The 21,347-nt window shown below is 34.0% G+C and overlaps 1 protein-coding gene across 1 annotated transcript in view; it reads left to right on the forward strand.

Moving 5' to 3' along the window:
* Positions 1 to 21,347, forward strand: part of ETNK1 (ethanolamine kinase 1) — a 74,202-nt gene that overhangs the window by 35,589 nt on the left and 17,266 nt on the right. Inside the window, exons 3-4 of the mRNA XM_008512801.2 lie at positions 4,801 to 4,941; positions 13,068 to 13,210. Coding sequence (XP_008511023.2) covers positions 4,801 to 4,941; positions 13,068 to 13,210 — 284 coding nt within the window. The remainder of the gene's footprint in view (positions 1 to 4,800; positions 4,942 to 13,067; positions 13,211 to 21,347) is intronic.

Below are 21,347 nucleotides of genomic sequence, written 5' to 3' on the forward strand. Positions count from 1 at the left end.
ACTTTGTTGAATTCATTTACTAGTAAAAACAATTAATATTCTTAAAAAAGCCATTCTTCACAAATTGCTTGTTTTGTTCAAGCCCAGTGTATCAGAAATTTTAGATAAGTATGGAACTTGTAATTAGGACTCAATTTTTAAATCTCTTAGCAAAGCCTAGTTTTTTAAGTACGTAGTGCTATCCTTGTAGTTGAACTATACTCGTTATTTGTATAGTAAATAGATTTTCTTCCCTTTCTTATTATTTCGCTACAGAAAAGATACACTAGTAGTTCTGGGACATGTAGAAATTGCCTTGAATTATAGACTTGGAGAAGCTTATACAAGATGTATCTTTCCTGTCAAAGAAGAGGCAGTATTTCAAATTGATAGTCTGTTTTTGTATGGCAAGGGATTAATTTTCTTATAGTTCTTATTATATGAGATTTTGAAAAATCCAAGAGTTTAATCCACCTGACAATGAACCTAGTAGTAGGGGAATCCCTTGCTCAATTTCTAAATGTACCCTCAGTCTGTTGCCGGGATAATGACTCATTCATCAATTATCTATTGTGTACCTCCTCTCTAAGTGCTGAGTGCTAGAATAGATTGAAGAATAAGGCATAGTCTTTGCCCCTTGTAGGATAACTTAATGGTAGTATTTATCAATAGTATTGATAAAGCAATCTCATTATTATTTGCTGCTATTCTGTTTTGAATTATATAGGAAAATGCTACAAAACATTTTAAAAAACACACTGAATATATTTTTGCCTGTGTAAACATGATACTATCATTCAGTATTAATTTTGTCTCATATAATCTTATTTTAATAATGTGCCTTTAGATAGGGCAAATATATCTGTAATTTACTTTAGAAGACGTTAATTATTAACTCTTGAGCTTTGACATTTTTTGCAAATACTAATTTTGCTGTAGTATCATTAATATTTTAGTTTGTTTTTCATTTGAGTAGGTGTATATCACCTTATGCAGAAATGTTTTTAAAATTTCATATAAAAGTAATGTGCGTAATTTCAGAAGTTTGTTCAAAGGAGAAAATTATATTTGATAAATTTCTGATACAAATCACTGTCATTTGGAGAATTTTACCTCTGTCACTCCATATAGTTTATATTCATTTAATATTTGTATTATAACTAGTAGGAAATTGGTGTGAAATGTGAAGTTAGTCTACAGACTCTTTGTATATGAATATGAATGTGAAGTTCATGTTGTCATTGAACTTAAATCTTTAAATTGATTAAATTTTTATATAAATTTATTTTTGGTATTTAGGGGCATATCGTGTTAGAGTTGAAGGAGAAGTTTTGGTTATGTAATACGGCAATAATTTTGTTTTCCTTATAAGGAACCTGAGACTCAGAGAAGTTAAAAGATTTCCTTAAGTTCAAATTGAAAATACAACTGCAAAGTCAGAATGAAAACTCAACTAATGCTTTGCAGTGTTGGGGGTATTCTATTGTGGAAAGGGCTTGGTTTTTGCATCACTTGATCAGTTCAAATCCTGGCTCAGCCCTGGTTAGCCACCTTTCTGCCAGATAAGTTAAGGCACTCAAAATTAGTAGGTGCTTTCTCTTTCAGCAGCTGTTCATGTCAACAGGTTCCATTAACCTGTAAGAACCCCTGGAGTTGTGACCATATTTTATCCATTTTTCAAGTATTTACCAGAGAATTGTCATTCCGGTAGCTCCTAGCTGAATAATATATTATAATCGTGCATTTATTTAACCTTCTATTTAATTAAATATTTAACCTAGCATTTAACCCTTCTCCTGAATCACTTATTCAGTAAACATTTGGTCTCATTTGTTCAGTAAACATTTCTAGGATATAATGTTTTGTTGACATAGATTGTCTCTTGAGTTGTGTAACGTGGGTTGTATCTTTTTTCAAATCTCTTGTCCCAGCTAGCCTCCTTAAAGTTTTAAGACCAGTTCTTACTGGCTTATGTATGTGTCACACAAACATACGTACAAAAAATAACCAATACCATTCTATAGATAAAGAGGGATAGGTGAGTTTGACTTGAGCCAAACTGAGGATTATAACCTGGGAAGGCCTTTTCCAGAAAGGAAGAAAGCTTTCCAGAGAAGCATGGTTTTCACAATAGATTTACACCTTTTTAGAACAAAGAATCATACATTAAACATGGCAGGGTACATACTCATCAAAGTTTCAAAGAGGTACTCAGCTGCGAATTGACAGGTCAGCGTGACCCTGATTTTGCTAGAGGGCCTCACCTGGGTATTACCAACAGGGCGCTACCAACAGGGCGTAGGAGGGGAAGTATGCATTCTTAAGAGTTCATTCTTTAGAGGTTAAAGCAGATGTACAGTGTATGTTTGATAGGGTGTAAGTCAGCCTTTTTAGTTCAAACCGAATCAGTTTTGAACCAGAGTAGCTACCACATATACCTCAATATGTGAAAATCTCTTGTCATGCACCTATATATATTTACATGTGGGTGTGTGTTTATATATGTATTTGCACTCTCCTTTGTTTTGATTTTGTCACCTGGCTTTTTCACGTTGTTTCCTGGTGCTTAAAGTATCATCTCTTCATTTGAGGCCTAGCCTTGTATGCATATATGAGAGATTGGCATAAAATAGATTTCTTTTTTTCTGTATTCTTTTTTTAAAGATTTTATTTTTCCTTTTTCTCCCCAAAGCCCCCTGGTACATAGTTGTGCATTTTTAGTTGTGGGTCCTTCCAGTTGTGGCATGTGGGATGCCACCTCAGCATGGCTTGACGAGCAGTGCCATGTTCGAACCCAGGATTCGAATCTGTGAAACCCTGGGCCGCTGAAGCAGAGCACGCGAACTTAACTACTCAGCCACGGGGCTGGCCCCCTTTTTCTGTATTCTTGTAGACATGAGTATGTGGTCTTGAGGAAAGTCAGTCAAACAATAGTTAATTTATATAAAGAAATGTTTGTTTGCCAGCTTGTTTGAGAGAGATGAGCCAAAGACACAAACCCAAAAAGATTACAGATTTTAATTTTTTGCTAATGCATTAGGACTCTTGGTCGAGGATAATAATTTGAAAATTCGAACTGACTTAAAGAAGAAGGAATTTATTCCTGCGTATATCTGAGAATATTGAGTTCAAGCATGGGTGGATCCAGGAGCTCTAACAATGTCATTAGAAATATCACTTTCTTACTTCTGTTTTATTCTGTGTTAGCTTTATTTTCCTGCAAACTTTCCTTCGGAGAGGCAGTTGTAATTATCAGCAGTTGCAGGCTTATCTAATCAGTCTAGCTGTGGTGGAAGGAGTTCCTCTTTTACTAATAGCTTCCAGCAAAGTCAGTAGCTTCAATGAATGTCTTAGGATCTGTGGGGTAATAAGCCCAAACCATCACTGTGGCCTGAAGGATGGAATGCTCTGGGCAGGTCTGTCATATATATCCCTCCTAAAGTTAGTGGTATAGACGGGATAGGGAGTTAAGATTCAGATCAGACCATATGAACTAAAAGTGAGGGGCACAGAAGTTTGTCTGAACGAAAATCAGGAGTCTTTTGTTACTCGAAAAAGGTGGATAAGAATGGTCGCTATAGTGTAAAAATATAATAAAACTGTGTTATTTAATCACAGGTTGGTGAGGGATTGCTACGGTGCTAGATTCCCTGCACGCCTTAGTTGAGTGGTTCGCAAATGTTTTTGCATTTTAAAGTCATCTGGGAAGCTTTTAAATATCTTAATATTTAAATATTAAATCCAATTAAATTATTCCAATTAAATCAGGCCAATTAAATGAGAATTTCTGGGAGTAGCACCCAAGGCTCTGCATTTTTTTTTTTTCTGAAGTTTCCAAAGTTTGATTTCAGTACATAGCCAAGCTACAGAACTGGAGCATTGTATCAGTGCCCCTCAAACTTTCCAGTGGTTTAGGATCACCTGGAGATCTTGTTTAAAATGAGGAGTGCTGGGGCCCACCCCAGAGATTGTGACTCAGTAGATTTGAGGTGGGACTTCAGACATTTCTAGGTGGTGCTGTGTTGTAGGTCCTAGGACTATACTTTGGGGAGTATTGTATTAGATAGATAGAATCTTGAAAATTTGCCGGTTTTAAGTTCTTTAATTTGTAGATTATTAAGTCATTTTTCCACCTGCTAGTCTACAGACTTTGATAACATTTCTTATTTCTGTTTGGTATGCTTATTCCTTCATTAGCATTTGCTGTACTAGGTTCTATAGATACAAAGCTAGTGTGGACACAGGTGTACACAGCTTCAGATCATTTTGTTGTTGCATCAAGAAGATTGATTCTGACATCATAAAATCCTAACGTTCGTTCAGAGAATTTTCTTTAATGCCATTATAGAAATTAACTCACAGAACTCATTTGCCCATTACCTTTTTACTTCTGTTCCTTTTTGCCCTTTAACCTCAGTGACTTCAAAGGCTTAAAATTAAAATGTTTTGGTGCAATTTAAATGTATCTCTGATTAATGTGTGATGTGTGCCTTAGAACCATTTATAATTGTGTATTGTTCTGCTGGTCCGAAACATTGTTTATATAATCAACATAGTCCACCTACTTCCAGACTATCATCCCCTTTTGGACACAGTGTTTAATTGTCATATTAATTGTAGATGTTTCTTCCTACTGATGCTTTAAACGTACGTTTGTCTATCCTTGTGAGAATTCACTTGCCAAATTATTTTGAATCTTATATATGATAAAAATAAATCATATTATGAATGGATACATGCTAGTTATTTTAGTTTGCCTGTTGATAGACATGAACTGTATGATGCTGAACATTTTCTTTTTATGTTGTTTCTTTTAAACAGGCTAATAGCACGTCAGCTTGCTAAAATCCATGCTATTCATGCACACAATGGCTGGATTCCCAAATCTAATCTGTGGCTAAAGATGGGAAAATATTTCTCTCTAATTCCCACAGGATTTGCAGATGAAGACATTAATAAAAGGTAAAATCACTTTTACATTCAAAAATATGTTTTACATTGCTTTGCTATATATTTAGGGTTTCAAAGATAACTGCAGGGTTTCTGTGTATAAAATCTGGTTTGGTTTATCTCTTTTAATAAAATAAGCATTGGTCCATTTGACTCTCAGATGGCACTGCAGAAAAAACTGCCCCTCTCTCTTCCCCGGCTGACTCAGGGAAAAAAAACCCCCAAGACTGTACAAAAACGAGGAGCAGGGAGCTGAGTAGAGGTGAGGGACCAAGAAACAAATAGAGAACATTTATTTGGAAATAAAGGTAATGTAAAGATCACTATGAATGAGTACATTTTTCCATAGTATGAGTTGGCCATAGAGGCTTTTTAAAAATAATTTCCTTTCGTTCAAAGCTGTTTTGATTGGCACTAGAAATCAACATTGGGGCAGTGTAGTAATACTGGAGTGTGAAAAAGTTTGGGTTTAGTTTACTGTGACGAAGTCCCAGATAATAAGCTTGAAAATTTGTTTACTGGAGCCTTATTCAGCTTTTGTAAGACTGACTCCCCAGGTTCACACTCAGTCGGGTATTTCATTGTTTTCTATATAAAAATTTTTATAAATCAGTATTTAGAATCTAAATTATATGAACATATTTTTACAGGGTGTGATTAGTACTCTTACAGAAATTGGAGATCTTGTTTTGTCCTTTATACCAAAACATACATGAAGACTTCACCTTTTGTATTCAGAAAGTCTTTTTTTTTTAAGACAACAGAGGCAAGCAGGACTTAGAAATTATTTTTTATTTTTTATAATTCATTAGGTAAAATATATATATTGTTCTGTTGAGTTTGATTATTTCAAAGATTAGTTTGATTCACTCTGTGTATGTGTTTGTATTTGTAGGTAGTTTGTCAGACTTTGAATTTGATAGGGATATTATACCCCTTGGACTGAGGTAAGCAAACATCTGGAAGTCTCCAGTATGCTGGATGTTCAGGAAATGACAGCATAAAAATGGAAAATTCTCTTTTGAAATAGCTATCTTATTGAAAGGTTTTGGGGAAAACCACTTAAAATGATGAAGTAGATGGCAATAGTGAATGCGAGGTCTTCTGACTTTTTAGGATAGTGCAGAGGTGAGAGGCAGTCTAGTATTGCATGCGTTAAGAGCACAGGACTCTGGAGCCAAACTGCCTGGGATCAAATCTCACTTCTGCCAATTAACAGTTCTGCTGGGTAACCTTGGGCAAGTTACCTATTTCCTCATTTGTATAATGGAAATAACAGGAGTGGTATATTTAACTTTCAGGGTTTTTTTGAGGATTAATTGAGTTAGTATATATAAAGTGCTTAGAACAGTGCCTGGCCATATAAGTGTTAAATTTTAGCTGCTGTTTGAAAAATTATTATTATTATTCACAGGAGTTTATTTATGTAGGTTTTGGGTTACATTTCCTAGACTCTCCAAGATATACCTTAAATCCTTGAGGTTAGTAATACTCTGGAGAAGCTGGAGATGCACTGTGATAAATAACAGAGCGTAAGCACCCTGCTCCAATAGAATATACAACACTAGAACATTAAAAGCAATTTATATATTAAAAATATTTTTCATATTTTCTTCCATTTGTTTTTGTTTGTACATGATTATAATTTTTTTGAGGTCATATTGTGTAATTTCAGGTATACATTGTTATTTTTCAGTAACACTAATCTCTTCTCTTTGTCCATGTGTTTATCTTCCACATCTGAGTGAAATCATACGGTGTTTGTCTGTTTCTGACTTATTTTACTTGACATTCATACCCTCAGGGTCCATCCATGTTCTTGCAAATGGGACAATTTTGTCTTTTTTTATGGCTGAATAATATTCCATTCCATACATACAGTAGTATTCCATATATATATCTCTCTCACATTTTCTTTATCCATTCATCAGTTGATGGGCACTTGGATTGCCTCCACATCTTGGCTATTGTGAATAATGCTGCCGTGAACATAGGGGTGTGTAGATCTCTTTGGATTGTTGATTTCATGTTTTGGATAAATACTCAGGTGGGATAACTAGATCGTATGGTAATTCTGTTTTTAAGTATTATTTTTTTGGTGAGGAAGATTGGCCCTCAGCTAACATCTGTTGCCGATCTTCCTCTTTTTGCTTGAGGAAGATTGTCCCTGAGCTAACATCTGTGCCGATCTTCCTCTATTTTATGTGGGCTGCCTCTACAGCATGGCCTGATGAACAGTGCTGGGCCAGTGCCCGGGACCTGAACCTCTGAATGCTGGGCCACCAAAATAGAGTGCATGAACTTAACCACTAAGCCACTGGGCCAGCCCCAACATGGATATTTTAACTGTGTTTATTCTTCCAATCCATAAGCAGAGAATATCTTTTTATTTTTGTATGTATTCTTTGATTTCTTTCAATAATGTCTTATAGTTTTCAGTGTATAGGTGTTTCACCTCCTTGGTTAAATTAGTTCCTGGATATTATATTCTTTTTGTTGCAATTGTAAATGGGATTGTATTCTTGACTTCTCTTTCTACTAGTTCATTATTAGTGTATAGAAATGCAACTGATTTTTGTTAAGTTGATTTTGTACCCTGCCACTTTTCTGTCGTTGATTATTTCTGATAGCTTTCTGGTGGATTCTTTAGTCTGCAAACAGCAAGAGTTTTACTTCTTCCTTTCCAATTTGCATACCTTTTGTTTCTTTTTCTTTCCTAATTGCTCTGGCCAAAACCTCTAGTACTATGTTGAATAAGAGTGGTGAGAATGGGCATTTTTTTCTTGTTCCTTTTCTCAAAGGAGTGGCTTTCATTTTTTCAGCTTTAAGTATGATGTTGGCTATGGGTTTGTCATATATAGGCTTTATATGTTGAGGTACTTTCCTTCCATACCCATTTTATTGAGAGTTTTTATCATAAATGGATATTGGATCTTGTCAAATGCTTTCTCTGCATCTATTGAGATGATCATGTGACTTTTATTCCTCATTTTGTTAATGTGGTATATCAGACTGATTGACTTGTGCATATTGAACCATCCCTGCATCCTGGGTATAAATCCTACTTGATCATGGTGTATGATCCTTTTAATGTGTTGCTGTATTTGATTTGCCAATATTTTGTTGAGGATTTTTGCATCTATGTTCCTCAGCGATATTGGCCTGTAGTTTTACCTCTTTGTGTTATCCTTGTCTGGGAGAATGAATTAGGAAGAGTTGATCGTCTTCAATTTTTTGAAATAGTTTAAGAAGGATAGGTATTAAATCTTCTTTTGATGTTTGTTAGAATTCTCCAGAGAAGCCATCTGGTCCTGGAATTTTGCTTTTTGGAAGGTTTTTGATTACTGTTTCAATGTCTTTTACTTGTGATTGGTCTATTCAAATTCTCTATTTCTTATTTGTTCAGTTTTGGGAGGTTGTATAAATCTAAGAATTTAATTCAGTTTATTCTAGGTTGTCCAATATATTGTCCAATATATTTTTTCAGTATTCTCTTATTATCCTCTGTATTTCTGTTGTATCTGTTGTAATTACTTCTCTTTCATTTTTAATTTTATTTATATGTGCCTTCTCTCTTTTTTCTTAGTCTGGCTAAGGGTTTGTCAATTTTGTTTATCTTTTCAAAGAACACCTCTTAGTTTCATTGCTCCTTTCTATTGCTTTTTGAGTCTGTATTTCATTTATTTCTGCTCTAATTTTTATTATTTCCCTCCTTCTGCTGACTTTGGGCTTTGTTCTTTTTCTGGTTCTGTTAGGTGTAGTTTAAGATTACTTATTTGAGATTTTTCTTGTTTGTTGAGGTAGGCATGTATTGCTGTAAATTTCCCTGATAGCACCACTTTTGCTGCATCCCATGAGAGTTGGTATGTTGTGTTTTCATTTTCATTTGTCTCCAGGTACTTTTTGATTTTCCCTTTGATTTTTTTCATTGATTCAGTGATTGTTCAGTAGCATGTTATTTAGTCTCCACATATTTGTGACTTTCCCAGCTTTTTTCTTGTAATTGATTGCTAGTTTCATAGCGTTATGGTCAGGAAAGATGCTTGATATGATTTCAGTCTTCTTAAATTTTTTGAGATTTGTGTTGTTTCCCAGCATATGGTCTATCTTTGAAAATGTTCCATGTGCACTTGAGAAGAATTTGCATTCTGCTGTTTTTTTTTTTTAAAGATTTTATTTTTCCTTTTACTCCCAAAGCCCCCCTGTACATAGTTGTGTAGTTTTAGTTATGGGTCTTTCTAGTTGTGGCATGTGGGATGCCGCCTCAGCATGGCTTAGATGAGCAGCGCCATGTCTGCGCCCAGGATTTGAGCTGGCGAAACCCTGGGCTGCCGAAGCGGAGAGCATGAACTTAACCACTCGGCCATGGGGTTCTGCTGTTTTTTGATGGAATGTTCTATATATATCTATTAAGTCCATCTAGTCTAATATTTCATTTAAGGCCACTATTTCCTCGTTGACTTTGTGTCTGGATGATCTATCCATTGATGTAAGTGGGATGCTGGGGTCCTCTACTATTATTATGTTGCTATGAATTTCTCCCTTTAGGTCTGTTAATAGTTGTTTTATATACTTTGGTGCTCCTGTGTCAGGTGCATATATATTTATAAGTGTTATATCCTCTTGGTGGACTGTCCCTTTTATCATTGTATACTGCCCCTCTTTTTCTCTCATTGTCTTTTTTATCTTGAAGTCTACTTTGTCTGGTATAAGTATGGCAACACCTGCTTTCTTTTACTTGCCATTAGCTTGGAGTATCGTCTTCCATCCCTTCACTCTCAGCCTATGTTTGTCTTTAGAGTTGACATGTTTCCTGGAGGCAGCATACTCTTGGGTCTTGTTTTTTAATCTGTCCAGCCAGTCTATGTCTGTTGATTGGAGAATTCAATCCGTTTACATTCAGAGTGATTACTGATATATGAAGGGTTAACACTGCCATTTTATCTCTTGTTTTCTGGGTGTTTTATATTTCCATTTTTCCTTTTCCCTTCTGTTTCTTACTGCCATTTCAGTTTGGTGGTTTTCTCAGTTTTCTCTTTATTTATGGCTTGTGGCTCTGTTCTGATTTTTTGTTTAGTGGTTACTATGAGGTTTGTATAAAAGATCTCATAGATGAGATAGTCCATTTTCTGATAGCCTCTTATCTCCTTTAGCCTAAGTGGTTTCCGTTCGTTACCTCTTCCTCTTCTGAGTTATTGTTGTCACAAATTGTTCTTTTCTGTGTTGTGAGTTTGTGACTGAACTGAAGTGTTTCTAGTTATTTTTGATGCTTTCTTTCCCTTTGTCTTTTATGTTATAGTTAAGTGTTTACTAACCTATTCTGATATAGAGCTGCAATTTTCTGGTTCTATTTGTGTATTTATTTCCTTGCTCAAGGTTTTGTAAACCTTTGCTTTTTAGTTTCAGATGGGAGTTTCAACGTTTCTTGTAAGGCAGGGCTAGTGATGATGAACTCCCTCAGCTTTTGTTTATCTTGGAAAGCTTTTATTTCTCCATCATGTCTGAAGGATAATTTTGCTGGATAGAGTATTCTTGGCTGAAAATTGTTGCCCCTCAGTATTTTGAATATATCATTCCACTCTCTCCTAGTCTGTAAGGTTTCTGCTGAGAAATCTGCTGAAATCCTGATAGGCATTCCTTTGTAGGTTACTTTCTTCTGCCTTGCTGTCCTTAATATTTTTTCTTTGTCATTGACTTTTGCCAGCTTTACTATTACATGCCTTGGAGAAGGCCTGTTTGCTTTGATGTGTTTAGGAGCTGTATTGTCTTCATGAACCTGTAAATCTGTTTCTTCCCAAGGTTTGGGAGGTTCTCAGTTACTTCTTTGACCAAGCTCTCTGCTTCTTTCTCCTTCCCTTCTCTCTCTGGAATGCCTGTAATCCTTATCTTGCTTTTCCTGATTGAGTCAGATATTTCCCAAAGAATTTCTTCATTTTTAAGAAATCTTAGTTCTTTCTCCTCCTCCACCTGAAGCATTTCTATATTTCTATCCTGTAAATCATTAATTTTGTCCTTCGTAACATCGACTCTATGTTTTATGGATTCTGGATTTTTTTTTTCTCATTGTGTTCTTCATATCAATAATTTCTATTTGGTTTTCTTTTAGTATTTCAATCAATTTGAAGTGTTCCTTCTACTCATTAATTTTATTCCTGAGCTTGTTGAACTGTCTTTCTGGGTTTTCTTGTAACTCACTGAGTTTCTTTATGATAACTATTTTGATTTCTCTATCATTTATATTGTAAATTTTGTGAGTTCAGGATTGGTTTCTGGAGACTGGTTATTTTCCTTCTGCTCTGAAGTATTAATGTAGTTCTTTGTGCTGTTTGATGAAATGATCCTTTGCTGGTGCATTTGTGGTAGTAGCAGGTTACAGAATCCACCTTCCACCGCTGGTGGGGAGGAGGGGCAGGAGCTGTGTTTTCTGATCCCACCCCATCTTCTGGAAGTTGCGCTAGTAGGTCTGATCTGCATTTGCGTACTGGCTGCAGCTGCTTGGGAGGTTGTGCATGCACATGCAGGTGGGGCCTCTCTGTTCTGCTGGTGAGTTGCTCCGGATCAGGACCACTGAGCTCAGCAGCAAACCAGCTGAGCTGGTGTGCTAGATGTGAGGGGAGGGGTGCTTTCTTTCACGTGCAGGCTGGCTCTGGGCTTGTGGGCGGCTCGGCTGAACTGTGTGCTAGGTGGGGGCCGCTCTTTGCGGGCTGAGCTCCACCACTGAGTGGGGAGCATTTCAATGGGTAAGGCTACATGATTGTAATTATTATGTTCATAATTGTTTGAATCCTACTATTTCCATTCAACTCTGTACTTTTTAAATAGATTCTTGAACAGTTAGGCCATTTTGAAAATAGCATATAGGGGTTACTTTTTGAAGCTTTTGCAGAAAAGAATGTATGTAGAAAAGAATGCACTAGTGGGGAAAATACAGGTAACAACCACCTGAATAGGCAAATTCATTAAAGTAAATTCACTGATACAGAATCTTTATTGTTTTGTAAAATGGAAAGGTAAGACATAATTTGAGAGACTGTAGAGAAAAATGAAGAGAACTTGGCTTAAGTATTAAGGGAAGAAGAGAGAAAGTAACAGCAATTTTGTAAGCCTGATGGTGCTATTGAGGAATTAATGGTAGCACCCTATTTTTGTTTCATTTTATTTTTATCAAATGAATACAAATGTAGTGTCATAAATAGCGTGGAAGAGTGTAGGACAAAAAGCTGTGATCTCTAGTCCTGCTTGTCGCATTTTCTCCCATCCTTCCCGGTCTCACTACTCTGAGGTAATTTCTATAATAGATAATATGAGTATTCTGTGATATCATTATCATATGATGATGTAACAATCAATGATTATATTATCATATAATAATGAGTTGATTTATCAGTAGTAGATAATATCTATGACTTTGAAAAGGTGAATTTAGCTGATTTATACTGCATTCACTAGTAATCTTCAAATAAATGTTTTACCTCTTTAATGGACTGTCTTTGTAACTTTAAATAATATCCTTAAACCTCTTTTTATTAAACTCTTTGTGTCTTGGTGTCCCCATCTATAAAACAGAGATAAATGTAAAACATTTAGTATAGTGCTTAGTAAATGTTAGCTATTATGTATATAGTTTTTCCTCCCAATTTTGTAGTGATAGATTTTTTAGTTTTTCCCCTGCATTTTAACTGTTGCTCAGTTTCTTTTTATTCATCATTAAGTTCATTATAAAGATTTTTCTTTATTCCAATTTTGGAATAATTGGCTTGTTTTTTTTTTTTTTTTAAAGATTTTATTTTTTCCTTTTTCTCCCCAAAGCCCCCTGGTCCATAGTTGTATATTCTTCGTTGTGGGTCCTTTTAGTTGTGGCATGTGGGACGCCGCCTCAGCGTGGTTTGATGAGCAGTGCCATGTCCGCGCCCAGGATTCGAACCAACGAAACACTGGGCCGCCTGCAGCGGAGCGCCCGAACTTAACCACTCGGCCACGGGGCCAGCCCCTGGAATAATTGGCTTGTTTTAATTTAGGATTCTTTGTAATTAAGTGGAAAGAACTTCTTAAAAATAGATTTTAATCCTTAATCAAACTTGAAACAAAATGTTGCCGTTAATATAAACAAGATATAACTCTTCTTTTAAAACTGAAAGGTTCCTAAGTGATGTCCCAAGCCCTCAGATTCTTCAGGAGGAGATGACTTGGATGAAGGAGATTCTTTCCAACCTGGGCTCACCTGTTGTGCTTTGCCATAATGACCTATTGTGTAAGAATATAATCTACAATGAGAAACAAGGTAGGTATTTGACCTTAGCAGTAAGTCAAGTTGATTTCTTTATGTTCTTAATGATCCTTTGATCTTTCTATCAGTAAATAAGTTTAATTCAAATGCAAGAATTAAAAACATGTATGATGTCTTAAAAGTTTTCTTTCACATTTTAAAGTCTTGATAACTGTGCTAAACTAGGAATATATGTTCTGTGTCTATTTGTATAAAATATGTTTCTTAAAATTGGTTTATTAGAAACAGTTTGTGATTCCTGTTAGAGTTTTAAATGATAAAGTGACTGTTTATAAATTTATGTGTAAAACCTATTTGGTAATTCATGGTTTGAAAATGCACCTGCTTGTAATGGGGTTTATGAAAGACCAACTGACATTGCACTGCTTTATAGATACAGAAGTTTTCTCAGTGTTGGGAAGGACAACAGTATTAGAAACAAATATGTCTCCTGGTTTCCTATTATCTGTTTATTATGATGATTTGTTAGATATTTTGATGCTAAGGAGAGAGTTACAGATGGAGGAAATGTTATTTGTAGTTGCCGAAATTTCTCTCTACTAAAGTAGTAATCAAGAAGCTGTGGTAAATAGTTTTAACATTTTTTGAGGTAGACAGTAATACTTTTTGGTGAAATGCCTTTTGGGATTGTTTGTATCTTGCTGTATTCAAATTCTCTATGTTTTCATCTTTAAGAAACACTTGGTTGCATTATATTATTTGATAAAGTGGTTTGAGGTTTGGTTGCTAAATGATAGATGCTCTTCAATACTAAATTGAAATTTAAAGATATAATTTGGGTTGAAGGATTAGTATTAATTCAAAATGTCTTTTGAAACTTTATGAAGCTATTGCGTTTTATAAAGGAAACCAATTTCGAAGATAGTCATTATAGCTGGAAGATTATTTTGAATCAAAAGTGTGCTGTTGTGAAGATACCAAAGCCAGAGAATTCTCATTAATGGTCATAATTATATTAAATAACTATTTATGGCCATCCTTATTAGATTCTAAATTGAGACTATACTAATGCAAAGATTGTTAATATTTGTTACTGACTTCAAGTTGAAGAAAATCAACCAAAGAACACTGTCATGGGTGGTAAACTGAAGCACAGATTTTCAAAACCATGTTTGAGTACCTATTATATTTGATAGTTTAATGTGGATTAGAGATTCTATTTTCTAAAATATATTGAGCTAACATCTTTATTTTGAATGTCTTGAAATCTTTCTGTGGAGTAACTTTTTTTAAAACTTTAGGTGTACCCTTACGTAGTTGACAGTGTCCTTTACTATATGTACTAGTATATATGTCATAGTATTTATGTACTCCATTATATACTAGTAACCAAATCTCAAAGCCATTTGTGAGACAAGAGTATTAATTATGCGTTAAAGTGATGTGTTAGCTTTTAAGTTCAGTGCAAGACCTAATAACACATTATTTTATATAATAGAATTTCAAGTGAGGGACTTCATCTTACGTTTTTGAAGTGGACACTCAGCTTTATTTTTAACTGCAAATTAATTTTAAAAAATTTCCTTTATAATATAATTTTAACTTTTCATATTTTTATTTTATATCTTTTGCATATTCATTTCACAGAACAAACTTATACATAAAACTAAAACATAAGGGACCAAAAAAATCAGATTACTTTGTCTTATGTATTTAAAAATGCATTTACTTTTTTATTTAGCTAGTTGCCTATCTAACCTATTGATCAGTGATATGAAAAGTTCTCATATTTTCATATAAAATCTTTATGCTTTAGTTTGGCTTTAAGAGTTCAAGGTTGTCATTTGTTTATTTTACTAAGAGTTACCGAAATCATCTTTTTGCATCTGATTTTTCTTTCTTACATAGAAGAATAAATTTCACAGTTCAACAAATGTAACTTATGTTGATAGATTTTTTAAAGTTGGCCCTTCTTTGTAGAAATCTCATGTACCATTTATTCTCGTCTTTGTGGTTATGTTTGTGTGTTAGTTATGGAGATGTTCTGTTATTTTTTCTTACCAATGGTTTTGTAGTGTCCGTTAGGAAGGCTAGTTTGGACTGTGTGGCATCCATTAAAGAAAAAAAAACAACTTCTATGTGATTACTTGATACATAAGCATTAAGAAAATATGGTTGAATGTTGTTCAGGTAAAATCTAAAACTCATAAAAGTGTGGCAAGAAGCTTGTTCTGTTTATTATTATCTTACTTTGTTTCAACTTAGGAGCTAATGGTTTTGAAGTAATACAACTGTATGACATATTTGTCTTTAGTTATAAGGAGAAGATACCATGCCTCATACTTAAAAAAATGTAAATTCTGGAAATTTAGTACATTTAATAAGCAAAACATGTATATTCGAGACTAGCATAGTGTTAGTACTTAGAGCTGCCATCTCAAGGAGGGTAATTAAAATGAGAATATAGACTGCAAAGTTCTTTACCTTCTTAACTGGTTCCTTTGTTGTAGCATCTAAAAAGCCAAGTGTTAAGTTTTTTGAGATTAAAATAGTTCCTACATAGAATAAATAAACTGCATATTATATTCACAAATGTGTTTGATTTGTTATCACTTTTTAAATCCTTCATGTGGTTTAAACTCAGGGCTTTACCCTTTTGAACCCACCTATGAGATATATAAAAATAATAAGATGAAAGCCAAAAGACTGGCCTTTGCATCGTGAAGCTCAGTATCTCTCTCTAGTCTGTTGTAGACTCTTAGTTTCTCAGAAGTGCAAATTTTAAACTTCATGAATTTATAGTGGATCATCTTGCAGTCTCTGCGTGTATTTTTCAACTATAATAACTTAGATTTTGAATATTGTAACTAGATTAAAAATTTCATATAACTGTTAAAAGCAGATGTATTAAAGCTTAATTAGAACCAAGAGAAGTCAGAAAGAGTATAGATTTTGGAATCAAGCATACTTGTGTTCAAATCCCTGCTAAATCATATATGGAATTAAGTGGTAATTAGACAAATCATTTTCTCTCTCTGTTGAATGTATTTGATCCTTGACTATCGGCACCAGAATCACCTAGGGTACTTGGAGGAAAATGCAGGTTTCTGGGCCCCATCCAAGACAAACTGAAAAAGAATTTCTATAGATGAATTTAGGAATATGTATGATTAACAGATTTTCAGGAGGTGCTCATACTGTTGATAGTCTAAAACTTTAGTTTGCTTTATTTGTAACTTAGAGATGATATGTAGTTCAGATGGTTCCTGACAAGATTTTAGATCATGCATATAGAGTATATAGCACTGGAGTATGTACTTATTCTATTAGCAGCTCTCAGTGGCAGCTATTCTACTGTGATAGAGGTTGACAAACTTTTTTTCTAAAGGGCTAGATAGTTTGAGTACCATATTATAGTCTCTTTTGCAACTATTCAACTCTAGTTGTAGCACAGAAACAGCTAGATAATACATAAATAAATATGTGTGGGTGTGTTCCAATAAAACTTTATTTACAAAAACAGGCAGTGGGCTGCCATTGGCCTGAGCATATGTATTTTGCTAACACCTGTTTTATGATTATAGGATGCATTTTACAAAGTGTATTTGATTCTGAAAAAGTGAAAATGGTTACTGTAAGCCAGAAGTTTAACTATGTCGTATAACTAGAAGATTTACGCCTCATGGGTATGAGATGACAATTCAGTTTGTTTTTAAGTGCAACTTACAGATTCTGTCTTAACTATAACTTGAGTGATTAAAGTTTAAAAATGTCTGTATATATAAGTGCATATTTATACACACACACACAAACACACAAACATGAAGACTGTGAGCTCCGTGCAGTTTATAGGCACTTTCACATGCGAATGTTACAGGAATTGGTAGGCATCGCAGGAAGAAATACTACCTCTACTTGTTCTCACCATGTCAGTTGACAGGACTCAGGAATATGGGAGAAGAGTGAGCTTCCTTTCTGAAGTTGATGGTAGCTGTCAAGATTTTTGAAAAGTTAGTCAGTGCCAGGAATTAGGTGGTTGGTAAACTTCGACCCATTCCTTGCCTTCAGTGAGATGACATCTTAAAAAGGTAAGAAAAGAATACTTAATGATATGATGATAGAATTTATTATGTAATGAGAAAACCAAAAGCAGTGGTTCTTGCTCCAGAACTGTAAGTCTTATCAGTCATCTTTGAAATTAATTAATAATTAATTTTAAAAATTTTTTGCTAAGTAGAACAAATTGTAATATTGCTTATTGACTAACTGATTTCAGTTCTAATATTTTAATTAATCCTTTGCTGACATTTTAGAAGTAATTGCTAAAGCTTTTGAGTTTGTCTCACGTCCTGATGCTCTGTCAGAGTGTTTATTGGTGACTATTTTGTTTCTCTCCCTCTCCCCCATTTCTTCGTAAAAGCTCGTGTAAAGATCTACTATATAACTTAAAATTTCATTAGTGGCAATCATTGATTGTTTTCTCTGTCAGCAAAATACAAGAAGCTGATTTACAGCTATTTAAGGAAATATAAATGAGTGGAAGAAAAGGAAAGCCTTTTCTGGGGATTATAGAACAAACCAGGTTTTCTTTAGAGTTCTACGCAATATATATAGAAAATGCATGTCACCATTCTTAGTTACTTGATTGACTCTAAATCTTATCCACTCTATAATTATTCATGAAAAGGCATTGTTGTGGTTGAGATTGTTCCATTGATGTTTTAATGGCTTAGGGGAGGTTTTTTTATTGGTTTTACTTTAAAATTTAAGTAAATATAAATTTATTTTTATATTTTGGAAATCTGTGTTTTCCAGGGTGGAGTTGTTTTTTATGAAGGATAATCTTAACCTTGTTTTAACTTGTATTCCAGATCACTATTTAGCATGAAATAAAATATCCCTAAATCAGGTAATAAAAAATTTAAATGGACTGTGAAAACCCAAACTCTTAAGGAAGAGCTGTCTAAAATAGACTTAATTCAGTCCCGCTGTATGTTTAATCATATACTTGAATAAGAATGTCAGAAATGCCACACTTTGTTCTTTAGGATTTCATGCTTATCCTCCCTCCCCACATTTAAACATGTGTGTTATTATGTGTCTCAGCATTCTCCGAAAAGTCTCCCATTTATTCCACTAGCATTTGAATACTTCCTGTGTGCTAGTGATTGCTCTGTGGGTTGCGTGATGAAAGGGACCTACTGCCCCTCTAGGAAGCCATATGCTGTATAGTGGAGGAGTCAGATCATCAAACAGATATTTATATTCAGAGTGATGAGTGCTAAGGTGAAAGTGTACACAGGGTACTACTGGATGCCAGACTGAGGGATGAAGGGACAGTTTCCCAGAGCAGAAGACTCCATTTTTCTGCATGAGAGAGAAAGCATTTTGTTAACATTAGTGTAATCAGTTTTTTTGCTCTGTTTTCTTTCTGCCTTATCTAACGCTGCAGAGCAAGTAGAGCGAGTCAGAAAGATTGTCAGGTTCTCATATTGGTTAGTTTGCTTTTTATTTTTGTCTTTTTCTTCTTAACAACAGCAAAATAAGGGAATCCAAATGAAAGTATCATATGAATTATGTAGCCTTAGTTAATAAACTAATTTTTTTAGTTTTAAAGTACTTTAATAATTCAACTATTTTCAGCTATACTGGGATTTGAATAATTTAACTCAATAGCATTTGGATTTCATTACCATGAAGATAAATATAATTGCAATAAATATGACATTAAAAAGTAGCTTTTGAAAATACAGATTATAGTTTTATTTTTTAGTGAATCTTATGCTGTACCCATTAAGTACTAGTCGGTGTGCTAATTACATAAAGATAAATAAAATATAGTCTTAGCCATTAAAGCAGTGCTGCTTTACTTTTCAGAGGTCAGGGGTCCCTTGAGAATCTGGAAAATTGAAAAACCCCTCAGAAAATACACATACACATAGAATTTTGTGTAAAATTTTGGAGAATATTTTCATTTTCTTTTCATCTATGAAACCCCAGTTAAAAATTCACATCTTAAAGCATTAACAAGATAGTCATGTCATATGAACTATTAGTTACTAATAGTGATGTGGATGTTTCTCTAAATAATTAGTGGTTTTAGAAATCAAAAGCTAAATTTGTAGAAGAAAAAAATTTCAGTATGCTTCCTATTGGTAGGAATGCATTTTCCAGTAATTTGATTTTTCTGGCACCCAAAATAAAGGAAGCAGGCCTCTTTAATTTTACTTTGTTGCAGAAGATTAAATTTAAGGTTGAGTTCCACTTTGTTTGCAGTAGTTTGAAAAAGAATAGTTAATGGAGATTTTTAAAAACAATTTTTTTCCTTTTAAGCTTTGTGTCTTGTAAAATGTGAGTTTGCCAAATTTTCTTCATCTGCTACAGATTAGGTATGCCATTGTTGCTGCCATGTGGCGGCGCACCCCGTGCTTCTTAAACGCACTGACTGGAGGTTTATCGCATCACTTGTTCACATGCACGGAGCCTGGTAACAGCCTCATCTGTATCTTGTTAGCTTCATTTTCTTATTTTTTAAATTTCATTATTTATAAACTCAACATAGCATTTAAAAATAAAGGCTAGTTTTAATGAATTAATGCTACTACAAAAAGTTGTTGCTAAAATTTTCATACTGAAACAGATTTTAACTTTTGTTAAACTGATCTATGCTTTATTTAAATTGTATTTACTTTACAAGCAGGCATGTTTTACCTGCCATTTTAACTATATTTGCCAAATTCTAAATATAATTTTGAAAATTGGAATTGAAGCTTTTGTTTATGTGGCAAAAGTAAGCTTCAGGACTGGGCTGTGTATTTTTATTGGCAAGTAACAGTTAATATGAGCTCTACAAGAATTTGTGCTTCAAGATGTAAAACAATCAACAGCTGCAATTTAAAAAATGATATATTAAAACTGTTTGGTTAGCTCAGTTGTGCAACTTGGTAATTCCTCTTGAATCCTGATTTCTTGAAGGCCTGGTGGATAGGTCTCTCTCAAATCGTTGTGTTTAGTGTCTTACCTATTGACAGTTTTGTTTAGAGAATTCATCTTAATCTTTTTAAACTATCATTTTTTTCCTCCTAAAAGTAATGTTTATTGTAAAGAAATTAAAATATAAGGGAAAAAAGGTCACTTGTCTATCACCTGTAATGAAACTACTGGAGACGTTTTGTTTTGTTTTATTCATTATTTTTTTCCCTATGCATTTTATGTTTTTTTCCTGTTTTCAGGCACACTATTTTAATAATTTGGATCACCATGTTTACTATTTTGTATCTTTTTTTCATATAACATTTGTAATTCTTTTGGTCATTAAATAATTTTTGAAACTGAAATTTTTTTCATGGCTACAAAGTATTTTGTTGTGATCATGGTCTTTACCCTTTCATTCCCAATGGTAACTAGAAAAAAATTTTAAAGGATGTTCTGACTTTCCTTCTGCAGTTTTATAAAGTTGATTTGGTTAAAACATATTCCGTCTTCCCATTTTACAGTTTAGTAAAGTGATTTGGTTAACTTTAAGACTTTGTGTGGGATAGTTTTTTTGTGAATTCAAGAATATAATACTTGTGGTTGAATTGCAATGCTTTATTATAGTCAGCAACATTTTAAAACCTTAATATTTATTTTGTTAGTATGCATATAGATTTTGTTACTTTGATGATTCTTGCTTATTTTACTCTAGACTTGGCTATTATTTATACAAGTTTAGAATTATTAACAATTACATTAAAAAATTTTTTGCTTTTATGTAAAATATTCCATTTGCCATGACATTTTTTTGTCATATAATTCTGTTTTTCTGAGTTTGAATGTGATCAACATACATCCCCAAGTTAAACATATAGATCTGTGTCAACACCTTATAGTACAGAAGCTCCTTTATTTGGGAAATGCCAAAGTGTGTAGACCAGGAGTTTGTTTTGATACCTCAGCTTGATGGTTTAAAAGACAATGCAACTAGGCATATGCTATGCATTTTCTCAATATAAGCAGCTTAGAAACTATTTGCACAGCCATCTCTGTTCATCTGTCCATTTTAACTGTTTGTCCCTGTTTAAGCCTTTGAGTTTGTGATCCCTGGTGTAGACAGTGACCCATTTTGATTTTTTTTTAACGTCTCTATCTCTTTTTAATTTTTTCTCTTGTCTCTCTTTTAAAAAATAGGACCTAAATCTTTGTTGAGCCA

This window comes from Equus przewalskii, chromosome 5, assembly GCF_037783145.1.
Source record: "Equus przewalskii isolate Varuska chromosome 5, EquPr2, whole genome shotgun sequence".
In the NCBI taxonomy this organism is placed as follows: Eukaryota; Metazoa; Chordata; class Mammalia; order Perissodactyla; family Equidae; genus Equus; species Equus przewalskii.